At 36.3% G+C, this 12,437-nt stretch overlaps 1 protein-coding gene across 1 annotated transcript in view; it reads right to left on the bottom strand.

Moving 5' to 3' along the window:
- The window catches only part of ALG13 (ALG13 UDP-N-acetylglucosaminyltransferase subunit), a 63,817-nt gene that overhangs the window by 27,607 nt on the left and 23,773 nt on the right, over positions 1-12,437 (bottom strand). The window contains exons 7-16 of the mRNA XM_029929686.1: positions 12,305-12,355; positions 11,527-11,573; positions 10,012-10,084; positions 6,671-6,752; positions 6,297-6,459; positions 4,625-4,700; positions 3,512-3,620; positions 2,366-2,430; positions 1,706-1,806; positions 536-663 (exon numbers count right to left, since the gene is read on the bottom strand). Of these exons, the coding sequence (XP_029785546.1) occupies positions 536-663; positions 1,706-1,806; positions 2,366-2,430; positions 3,512-3,620; positions 4,625-4,700; positions 6,297-6,459; positions 6,671-6,752; positions 10,012-10,084; positions 11,527-11,573; positions 12,305-12,355 (895 nt within the window). The remainder of the gene's footprint in view (positions 1-535; positions 664-1,705; positions 1,807-2,365; positions 2,431-3,511; positions 3,621-4,624; positions 4,701-6,296; positions 6,460-6,670; positions 6,753-10,011; positions 10,085-11,526; positions 11,574-12,304; positions 12,356-12,437) is intronic.

Genomic DNA, 12,437 nt, shown 5'->3' with positions numbered 1-12,437 from the left:
CTTCCATTTGAAAGGGCAAAACCGGCAGGTAATTTCCCCTACCAATGGACATCTCTGCACTATCTTTAATTTAGTATAGGTGGCTTTGTTCATCAAAACATAGTTGGTCAGTCACCTACATTACTTATTTTCTAAGAAATTATGCCTATTAATAAAATTTCTGCTTCTGTGAGGTGTTTTCCTAGTTCTCAGAGAAATCTTTTCAAGTTTTAGAGTCTAAAACCCACTCCAGCTTAAGTTTACACAAAGTCCCCTGAACATCTGTTCTCAACCACAGATAATTTTGCCCCTCCCCACCTTGAGGCCCATGTGGCAATGTCTGGAGACATTTTTGATTGTTACAACTCCGGGAAAGGTGCTACTGGCATCTAGCAGATAGAGGGCAAAAGATGCTAAGCAACCTACGATACATAGGATGGCTGTGCACAACAAAGTTACTATTTATCTCAAAAGGTCAGTAATGCTGAATTCTGAGAACAAGACTTCCATTAGATCTTAAGAAGGGGTAAAGAATAAAAACCTTCAGTATACAAACCCATTTCTGGGACATAGCCCCCGGAAATTTTCTGGTAACCTCTTCCTCTCCGACTGGGCATACCATTCCAGGCAGGAACAGGTGTGACTTGAGTAACTGGTTTTAAGTTAGCCAGTGGAACAACATGCCTTAAAGTTAAAGATACCACCATAAAGCCACTGCAACACAGACTTATTAATTCTCACTGGATATACATAGTCTCACCCATCCCACTTCATTTCAAGCATATTCTACATAAACTTGTCGACACTGGCTACCCGGGTGAGGTTTTCTTTTTAGGTTAGAAAACCTAAGAGTTATTTGTACAATTTCACAGCTATTTGTAGCATATATCACATTCTAAAGGAAAGACTGACAGACTAATCTACAAATATTTGTTGCCTTTTCTTAGAAGAGGATTATTGTTTCCCATCCCACTGACTTCAGGCTCAGCTATGTAATCCACTTTGGCCAATAAAACATGAGCAGACACTTCAAGAACCAAGCACATGGTTTGTCATGTTCTCATCTTTTCCCTGTGATCATGGAAGAATGTGTCTAGATAGAGCCTTTGACGGCTTGGATCCTCTTTGCTGACACACTATGAAACACTAAATGAACATAAAAAATGAATTTATTTTAAGCTACTGAGATTTTGATTAAAAATGCAGAGTAACCAAGTTTAATGGTTCTCAAAGTGGACCAACAGCAAGCATCAGTTATCACCTAGAAATTATTGAGAAGTTCAAATTCTTGGGCCCCATCACAGATATACTGAAATCAGAAACTCTGGGGATGAAGCTCATCAATCTCTTTTAACAAGTTCTCTAAGTAATTCTGGGACATTTTAAAGTTTGAGAATTACCGGACTAGCTTATCTTGGTATAGGCAGAGGCTTAGTTAGTAAACCAGATTTCCAATTAGTATGAACAGTTTTATACCAGAATTCTGTTGTATTTAGTATTTCTAGTAAGTTAGCTACAGCCTAGGGATTTGGAAACTTTTATATATAGGTATACTGAGATCTCTTATTTCAGCATATGCTTTTACAATATGAGGGAAGTCATCTTAAGCTGGTACCAGATATAACTTCGGATACTTTACTAGCATCCTGACAATTCTCAATTTACTATTACAAAAGGCATCAAGAGCCAAAGATTTTAGTAATACAACAAACTATTGTATTCTTACTTTTCTGCCAATTCTTCAATGAACACTGTTACAGAATTATTCTCATTTCCAACTTCCTGAATATGGGCATTATAGTATCTTCCACCTGATTCCAAGCGAACCTGAAGAAGAGTAGGAGACAGTAAAAACACATCTAATCTCAAGTCTTTTGCCAGATATGGCTTCTGCCAAACAAAGATACAACTTCTCCCCAAACGGAGTACAGTGCCTACTTATTAAAGCAGTTGATAATTGACACTGTCAGTCAGTCTGGCTGAATAGATGTGGCACATGATGAAAATATCCTTACATCTTCTCACAGAAGTCTGTAATTAAAATTTAAATAAAACAGACATAAAAAAATATTTTCTAGTATTTTGTAAATGAGCTTTGTTGAACTTATATTAACGTCTAAAACTGCAACCTTGGAAAAACGAAGTAGCTTTTTTTTTAATGTTTGTTTGTTATTTTTAGAGAGTAAGTGAGCATGAGCAGGGGAAAGGCAGAGAGGGAGAGAGAGAATCCCAATAAGGTTCTGTGCTGTCAGTACAGAGCACAATGTGGGCCTCCATCTCACAAACCATGAGATCATGACTTGACCTGAAACCAAGACCTGGACACTTAACCAACTGAGCCACCCAGGCAGCCCCACATTATTGAGTTTTTAAAGAATGAACAAACCTGACACTTGTCTCCCAAATAGTACTGTCTCCCAGCATACTCCATGTAATCAGATTTTTGAAGTTCTATTAAAAGAAAATGAAAAATCAAGCTCAACTGAACTGGGTCCTTTCCCATTTTATACCATTTAATTTTCTACTTTACTTTTACCAGTATTTTTGACAATGCTATTCCTATAAGCTAAAATCTGGGGGTGGGGGAAGAGTCCTAAAGGGTCATTCTATTACTAGACAGGCTATTTCTGTGGTCAGTTTAAGGAGACCTGCCAAAAAACAGTTTTGTGCTATAAAACACAGGTGAAACTTGGGAGATTGTAATCTTGGTTATACCAATAAGGTACAATTTGATAGTAATACACCTCAATGAAAAAAACCAGTATAGTCTCTTTAAAGCACCTTTTTATTTTTAAACACTTACTGTGTTCCACCAAGTCTTAACCTTATTCTAGATCGTTAGATTGCTAACTATACCTAGGTGCACACCAGGGTTGAAGCAGGTGAATATGAAACATTAAAGGCCACCTTGAAGGCAGAACTTTATGGGCTAATTTGATCAACTTGGTTGTCTTATAAAGAGATATAAACAATTACCTATTTCATCAGTTGGCAAACTTTCTTTGTAAAGAGTAAATATTTCAGGCTTTGTGGGGCATATAGACCCTGCCACAACTACTCAATTCTGCATAAAACTTATAGACAATGGAATTTGAATCTCAACATTTCATGTGTCAAAATATACTGGGGTTTTTTTTTACAATTTTTTCTGACATTTAAAAATATAAAGACCATTCTTAGCTCACAGACCACACAAGAACAGGTGGCAAGACAGATTTGTTCTATAGGCCAGTTTGTGGACACCTGACCTACTCAATGAGAGTAGTTTTAACACTTCAAGATGAGCTTATTTACAATTACATATTTCAGGTACTCTTAAAGTTATCTAAAGGTTATCTCCAGTCTTTTCAAAACTGAAAGTCTCAGATAAACATCGGATTCTAAAAGATCCTTCCCCAATTCTAAACCTATGTTTCCTCTTCTAAATTTAAAATCACATATTAAGTAAGCTAAAAACATCTCATTAGAAACAATTTGCAAAGTTTTTCCCCTAGAGGTCAGGATTCAAAAGCATCAGTCAATATTTTATTACCTTTTCTGCTGTCCAACCACACATCAAATTCTACATTACGATAGATTTCTGGATCCAGGGCTTTGAGCACTTTATATGGGAAGAGCATCTTTGATGGACTCTCTGGAGACTAAAACAAAAATAATCATGCTACAAACTCACCATCTTTAGCTTCAGTGTTCCTTCTATGAAGAAACAAGTAAAGTTCTAGTTTTTTTTTAAACTATGTACATATGCCTCCCTTTCCTTCTTTATTAAAAAAAGAATTAAATGCCACAGTAAGTTTTACAGTGTATTTTAAAAAGCAGGAGATTAAAGAAGCAACATGCAAATAACCTAAAAGGTTTTAGATGGCAGAAGGGAAATATTATTGAAAGCAGCTAACAACTTAGAATACATCTCACATAAATCAAAGCAACACAAAGATTATAGATTCAGTCAGGCTATTCAATAAATCTCATCTTGATATACAGAGAAGTACAAATGTTTCTATATCCTAAAATCACCAGAAAAAATCTGAAAATGCTATTTTATTTTGGTGAAAATCTGTTACAGCTTCCAAAGGAATTCCCTTTTTTCTTCTGCTTTCCTAGAATTTCACCATATCCAATACTGTTATTGTTCCCAAATTCCCAGCACTTGGGGGCATAAAGATTACTATAATAGTATTTGCCCTATTTAGCTAGCCTCAAACTAAAGGTCTGCTTGATTTTAAGCCTTATAAAGATGGTAAAAATGTCTCCTGTTTCTTCAAACAGGATTATTACCTATTTTCTTTGAATAAAACAAGCATTATATACTTTAATGACAAAAAGAAACCTTAGCATCCAGAAAATTCACCACAAAGTATCTACTGGATTTGTAATATTACTTTAATTTGAAAACAGTAGGTTCTGAAAATTCTCAAGTGTTCAGAGCTTGCTTTGAAAACAATCTATACAATTCCATGAAGCATAAATATTCAGAGAACATTAAGCACCCATTTTACATTTTCATATTAAAACTTCCAAAAAGGAAAACACGAACTCCTCCCCCACCCCATATAACTAGAATGGACCACTTGACCTTAACTCCTGTAAGTTATGATGGTGCAAGTCAAGATTATGAAAATTCTTGGCCTAGAAAATTGCAAACCTTTGCTTCTTCTGTTCCTTGACTGTGCCCCTCTGGTGTACTTTCAACACTGCAGCAGGCACCCAACTCTTCAGTTCTAATTGAAAATATTTAGAACAAAGAGCTTTATATAAATGCAGTAGCTAAAATTTTAAGTCTAATGACTATACCACCATCTAGTGGTAAAGTAGCTCAGGTTTAAAATGAGGCAAATATTTCTTCACACCAAATTTATATTTATGCTTCCTTTTTATAAGGATTTGCTACAATATATGTAAGCAGACTATTTCCTATATTCCGTACCTCCATCTCTTAAGATGGTCCCTATGATCTTTGCCTTCTGGTGTTCACATCCATTTAGAATTCCCCTACCTCCTTAAGCTTACTTCTAACTAATAGATAAGATGTATATTATTATATTGCATTAAGAATGTAGTACCTGTATTGCTGGCCTTTCGTGCTAACTATAAGGAAGCAAGCAGTCATGTTCACCAACCCCATGTGGCAAATAGCTGAGGGTTACCTCTGGCTGCCAGCCAGCAAAAAAAAAAAAAACCAAACCAAAACAAAAACAAAACAAAACAAAACAAAACAGATTTCTCAGTCCTACAGCTTCAAGAACTAAATGCTGCCAAGAACCAGGAGAGTGTCAAAGTGGATCCTTCCTTGGTCAAAACTCCAGATAACACAATCCTGGTCAACAACCTCATTGCAGTCTTGTGAGACCCTAAGCAGAAAACCCAGCTAAGCTGTGCCCAGATTCTTAGCCCACATAAATTGTGAGATAAGTGTGTTAATTTGCACAATCTGTAGTAATAATACTGTCATGCAATAGGTAACTAGTACATTTTGCCTTTTTACTACTATAGTTTCCATAAGCCTGACATCCTAAGGACAAATCATCAGTGAAGAATGATGCAACTTTTACCCTGATACATGACTGCCAACCCATTTTAAAAACCTCTTCTAAGAAAAAAAATTGCAATCAAGAGAAAAAGACATGGTGACACCGGACGGGCACCAAGCCTATCTGAATTTCCTAGACATAAGTAGGAATCAAGAAGAAATCTAAGACAACACTTACTTTATTATCTAGGACATAAAATTTTTGACTAAATCTGTTTAGTACCAGCTATTTCCTCAGAGGCCACAATCTACACTCATAATGAGTATCAAAGGCAAACACTTAAAAGCTCCTCCTAAAACCCCCCTTAAAATGAGAGATTCTTTTCTACTAGCTGGATATGTGTGTCAATTAACCACTGTGAACCTCAGTTACCAACTAACAAAATGATACTGCTGGTATACAATCAGTTTTTTCTCAAAATATGTTTCACAGCTTACCTACATCAGAATACTTGGAGTGTACATGTTAAAAAAGCAGATTCCTGGCCCCATTGTGACCTCAAATTTTGTGAAACCAGGTCCAAGAATATGCTTTCCCAACAAGCAGCATTTGAGAATCATGGGGTTAGATAGTTCTAAAGTCACTTCTAGCAATTAAAAAATAGCATTCTGATTTTGATCAAACCTCCAAAGCCTGAGCATCTCAAAATACAACATACGTTTTTGGTAAAATTTCTCTTTCCCCATTAAATAATGTGTTTCCATATACATGTGTGTGTGTATGTCAGGCCCCTTCCACTTTCAATGATGTTGATCTTGAGATTGACATCCCCTTTCCCTTTATTACCTATTATGAGTTGAACTCTTGTAGTCAATATGGACATCCTCACTGCCAGTCAGGGCATGGTTTCTGTTCTTTTTGGAACCACTTCGGAACAATTCAACCGCAGTCTTCAACTCTTCTTCATCCACAACAAACACATCTTTATAGAGAATTTCATACAGTACAGCTAAAGGGAAAAAAAAGCCAAAACTCCAATTGTCAAAGTAAGAAATCTTTGTAACAATGTGAAAATAGCCATAAGCCACTATACAATTTCAATGGGTGCCAACAAAAGATCTTAGAAGAGTGATTTATGGTGGGTCCTTCAATTTAAAGATGGGCAAAAAAAAAAAAAATCACCTGAAACACACCTAGCCATTTATAAAGCTTTCACATACCCTGACAAACAGCTGCACTTGACTGAAATTGTTTTGAGTACACTGAATCATAATGGCCATTACTTGAATAGCAGAGTAGAATCTGAAGAAAAACACACAGAACAATTAAATAAATGTTACATATTTTACAACCATTAAATACTTGAAATTAAGTGGCTAAACAAAAAGAGGATAAATTTGTTTGTTAAAATATGATTATTTTTAGATCCTACATATTAAGTAATATCATACAGTACTAGTTTCCGTCTAACTGACTTCACTTAACATGCCAATTATGTCACAGTAAAGCTGAGAAAAGTGATTTTTTACAAGATATAACTCAGAGATTTTCTCAAAAGTGACTTTTCAATGCCAAGACTGAAATCACTATTAAATTTCTTTTAATTTATTTTTGAGAGACAGAGAGAAACAGCGCAAGCAGGGGAGGGTCAGAGAGGAGATACAGAATCTGAAGCAGCCTCCAGGGTCTGAGCTCGCTGTCAGCACAGAGCCCAACATGGGGCTCGAAGCCACAAACCGTGAGATCATGACCTGAGCCAAAGCCAGATGCTCAACTGACTGAGCCACCCAGGCACCCCTAAAATCACTATTAAGGTACACTGTGAACCTAAATCACATGCTCATTAATGTATCAAACAAGTTCTGATCTGTAAATTTGCAAAAAGATGGACCTTTTACAAACTGAGTGAGTAAATCTAATAGAAATCCTAACAAAAGTCAAAAGATCCTGCTTAACTTTGAAAAATGGCTGCAAAACTTAGGTCAAATATCCAAATATTCCAAACTCAGACTATAGGGGGAGAGACTTAATTTACTTCAAAGGTTATCCATTCTACTAAATAGTAATATATGAATACACTATATAGGAATACTGCTGAAGAGACTTTCTTAATGAATTAAAGAACTGAGATAACTACAAGAGTTAATTTCTTAGTTGATCTTTAATCTCTAGTTTTCCCAAACAATTCACAGCCATGCTTACTAATCAAAGTATCTTAGTAAAAATGCTTGCTAAAGCATCATATAGAGATTCTGTATGATGAAAAGTGTCTGAGTAACAGCTCCAAAACCTTTTTAAATTCTGGTTCAAAAATCTGTCTTGAGTAAGGTATATAGTATCTAATGATTAAGTCTACTTTATTTAATTATTTTTTTATTTGAGAGAGAGGGAGAGAGTGAGTGGGGGAGGAGGGAGGGGGAAAGGGGGACTGAGGGGAGAGAGAGAATGAATCTTAAGCAGGCTCCAGGCTCAGTACGAATCCTGACATGGGGCTTGATCCCACAACCCTGGGATCATGACCTAAGCTAAAATCAAGAGTCAAACACTCAACTGACTAGAGCCACCCAGGCACCCCAAGTCTACCTTGTTTTGAAGCCACCTCTGGTATAAGCAACTGAGGGACCAAAGAGGATTTTCAGTGTTCTGCAGGAGGATGTTGCCACTGAGCTTTGGCAGAAATTTAAAAGCCCCGTTTGCTGCCTTCCTACCTACTCTGGGCTAACTTCTTCCAATAAATAAAGTTCTCTATCTTGGGTCTATTATTCTTCCCTACTTTTTTTTTTGAAATCACAATTCCAACTCCATCAGTATAACCCATTTCAGGGCAAGTGTCAAGCTGAAGTAATTCACAGTAAAGTTATAAAGTTTCATGCCACCCCAAGGGGTATGTCCACTTAAGAGTTTATTAATCCAAAAGAACAGTGAACAGATTTTGAGTAGAGAAGGCCTTGTACTTTGGACTAGAAGAACTTGGAACTCCAACTAAGGAAGGTTAATAACTGGAGGCAGTTGTTAAGGAGGAGTTAAAGGAATCCCGCAACCCAGAACTAAATAAATAAGCAAAACAACAACAACCGCAAAGATAACAGTAATTTCTTTATTCATGTGGCAAGAAGTTCCTTTTTGGTTGGAAGAGATAAAACTAGACATGATGGCTTTAATGTTCCTGGTGGTACTGGTATCCCAACATAATAGTTCTCTGATACATAAACTTGTGGGTAGGCACATAGGATATAATGGCATTAAACTAGTAAAAAAAAAAAAAGAGGTACACATATATTACTGATGAGGATAAGTGAAAACAAGTAATAATATGTTTAGTAGGAGTCCATTTACATTAAAAACATTATAAAAACAGGCACCTGGGTGGCTCAGTCAGTTAAGCATCTGACTTTGCCTCAGATCATGATCTTGCGGTTCCTGAGTTCGAGCCCCACGTTAGGCTCTGTGTTTAAAGCTCAGAACCTGCAGCCTGCTTTGGATTCTGTGTGTCTGTCTGTCTGTCTGTCTCTCTCTCTCTCTCTCTCTCTCACTGCCCTTGCCCTCCTGACACTCTCTCCCTCTTTCAAAAATAAGCAAACATTAAAAAAATTTTAATGTTGCCTGAATTATGTTCAATGGTGTGAAACAAAACTTACAAAACTCAATTACTGTATAGTCTATACTCACTAATCACATAATTGGTATAAAAGCCTTTTTCCTTAAAAACTTTTTGGGTGGCTCAGTCAGTTAAGCATCTAACTCTTGGTTTTGATCTCAGGGTTGTGGGGATCCAGTGCCCTCTGTGGTTCCACCCTGAGGGCTAAGCTGGCTTAAGATTCTCTTTCTGCCTCCCCTCCCTCTCCCCCACTCCCACAAGCTCTCTCAAATAGAAAAAAAAAAAAGGACTTTTGGGAAGAAAAACTGTATGCTGAAAAACAATCTTTTTAATGGCTAAGAGTTCTCAACCAACAAAACAACCTCCTACTATTTTCCAAGTATCTTACTGGGCAGTAATAGCACATTGGCCTGCTCTCAAGAAACTTTCAGACTTAGGAGAGAAATAGACATGAAAACAAATACAATGTGATTAGAATTACTTGAGTGATGCTAGAGGAACACATATGGAGGAAAGAACTCCAGGTGAGTTGGGAGTTTCAAAAGAATTAACATTTGAGATACAAAACAAAAGAAAAACAGTGTAAGTCAAGAGTTTCTGGAATCACCATATACTAAGGTTGTAGACCGTGAAGATGAAAAGGTTTGGGGCCCTTTAGGGGACTAAATGACTAGCTTCCAAGTTTGAACCTTATCTCCTAGCTGACAAGGAGCCAACTGAGGTTTGGGTTTTTTAAAATCTCTTATTACAGGATTGGTAAGATCAGGTCTGTTCAGAAGGGTGGGTAACAACACTAAGGATGACCGAATGGAGATGAAAAGGCTGGTGGCAGAGAAGCTTGACATTTAGACTATGCTCCACCCCCCCCCCCATTTAGATAACGAAGAATGATTTCTTACTATCTGGTTAAGCCAGCAGCATCATTCAATTTCTTTTATTTCAGTAAACATTCACTCATCTTACCTTGTCTTCATAGCCATTATCTGTGGCACAACTTGGAGGCTTTCCGGGATAGCGATAAACAATGAAATCCCGACTACACATGCAGAAAAGAAAGGTGGTTGAAAAGAGATAATTTATTATATCCAAGAGATAGTTTGTAAGAACAAGTATTTGGGCTTTCAAACTGCCCACTTTATTCATATAAAATAATCTGAATGTTTAAAGAGGCTAAATAATGCTAATTCAAGGTAGATAGCCAACTGCTCCTAAGGTCCTATGGATTTTTTAAACATATCTTAATTTGGGGAAAGGGAAGAGTAAAAAAGACAAATTACCAGCTGTGTGTGTGTTTCTGAGTTTTGGGGGCTCCCCACTAATTTAAAGTCTGGGCCGGCAAATCCTACTTGGTAAAAGACCAGATGATAAGCATTTCAGCTTTTAAAGGCCATATGGTTTGGTTAACTTTAACTTTGTAGCATGAAAGCAGTCACAGACCCTGATAAATAAGCACAAATGACTTCCAATAAAACTTAATTTACAGAAACTGAAATCTGAATTTCATAGAATTTTCACATGCCATGAAACAATATTCTACCTATCACTTAACCATTTAAAAACTTTAAAAAAAGGATTCTTAGCTCAAGGGCCATACATAAACAGAAAGCCCATTTAAAAGCTGGCCCTTGACTTAAAAGCAACAATTGATTTAGCCACCAGCCCAATGCCTCTTATATACAACTTCTTGGTAGATTTAATAAGAAATGAGCAGTCTGCAAAACACTAACTTAAATTAGTACCCGTAACAAGAGGGTTCAGACTCTACCAAGGTATATGCAATCTTACCACCCTAAAAATTGTGAAGGAAGTCTTACAGAGATCACCTTCCTGAAATGAACAAGATTCCCACTAGCCTCTAACCTACATTATACAATTATTTTTCAATAGTTCAGTGCAACCCCATACAAAATTATTTTTTAATAGTTCTGTGCAACCCCACAGCTTCCGGAAATGCCACTTTTGTTATTTTAAAGACCAAATTGATAGAGCAATGTTTCTCAAAATGTTCCATTATCATTTCCCTAAAGAGTCTTTTTATTTTTCTCAATTTTCCTATGAAATTTTAATACCAGAGATATACCCTATGTATCTGTTTATGTACTATAACCCTTTGAAGGACTACAAACCACTGTAGTATCTAATACCATTTTGTCTTCAAGAACCAACTTCTAACCTGTTGGAAGCTATATTGCCCCACTAAAGATGCATTAAACAGGCACAAAGTTTAATATACAAGAATTCTGAGATACACACTGTGATTTTCTACAGGAATACCAGCATTGTAAAAGTCCTTTATTGCATTCAAATGGACACAAACTCCAGAGGCTCTCCACCCAAAAGTCACCACTAATTAACTTTGCTTAGACCTCTTAATTCTACAGGTTATTACATAAAATCCAAATTTCCCAAATCCCAAAGGGCCTTTAATAGAAACTTTACACATGATCACACATACACACTCAGTCTTTATTAACTTACTTATAAATTAGAGAAAGAGCTCTTATTTCCAGCTGGCCAGCACTTTCCTAAACATAAATAGTACATAAACTTTTTAAAAACATTCTGCAGCTATCAGGTAAAAGTTTTACAAGTTCAACAAGTTAGATGCTTAGCAATGTTTTTGATGAAGAATTTGTAGAACACACTATAACTTGTTTGGAGATTTAAGATACTGTTATCATTTACATAAACTTATTCTGAAAATAATAGTCCTAAAGACCTTTTCAGTTAGCTGTTAAGTAACAAGGACAGTTAATATGAGAGATTAAAAAGCACAATAAAAATGGAATTAGTGTTAAGATTATGAAGTTAGCAAGGTATTTAAGTAAATGCTAAGTCCAGAACTATGGAATTAATCACATAAATTATTTTTAATTAAATATGTGTTTATGAGCTTACTCCCACATAAAAGGGGAACTACAAATCAGGGGAATTGTTGAATAAAAAATGTAACAAATGATTTGTTGTAACATTGCCATCCCTCCTCCCCCATTAAGGTGAAAAGACTTAGATTAGGCTTGTCCTGTTTGCAGTCTATGGATGATAAAATTGTTGACACACAATTCTCAAAATTCAACACAAAGTAGGTCAATTGCCAGCCTCTAAACTCCTTAGCAAGAACTATTTGATTCAACACAGCTGGCTACTTAAGAAAATACGTTGCGTCTAGCTAAAGCTAAGGCGACACAGCTGAATGAATACTCCGGTTTATTATTCCAAAGACTCTGAAAAGATTAAACCCCGTATTTGATCTTACCTTGGGATCTCCCAACCGTTCCAGGTATTTCTCAAAAGATCCCTCCACATACTTCAAAAATAAAACAAACTTGACTTAACCAAATACATAGCAGTACTAAAATCTGATTATATTCTGCAATATTATCCTCCAA

Source organism: Suricata suricatta, chromosome X (genome assembly GCF_006229205.1).
Source record: "Suricata suricatta isolate VVHF042 chromosome X, meerkat_22Aug2017_6uvM2_HiC, whole genome shotgun sequence".
NCBI lineage: Eukaryota > Metazoa > Chordata > Mammalia > Carnivora > Herpestidae > Suricata > Suricata suricatta.
The sequence above is the reverse complement of the archived record's forward strand: the minus strand, read 5'-3'. Positions and strand labels throughout refer to the sequence as shown.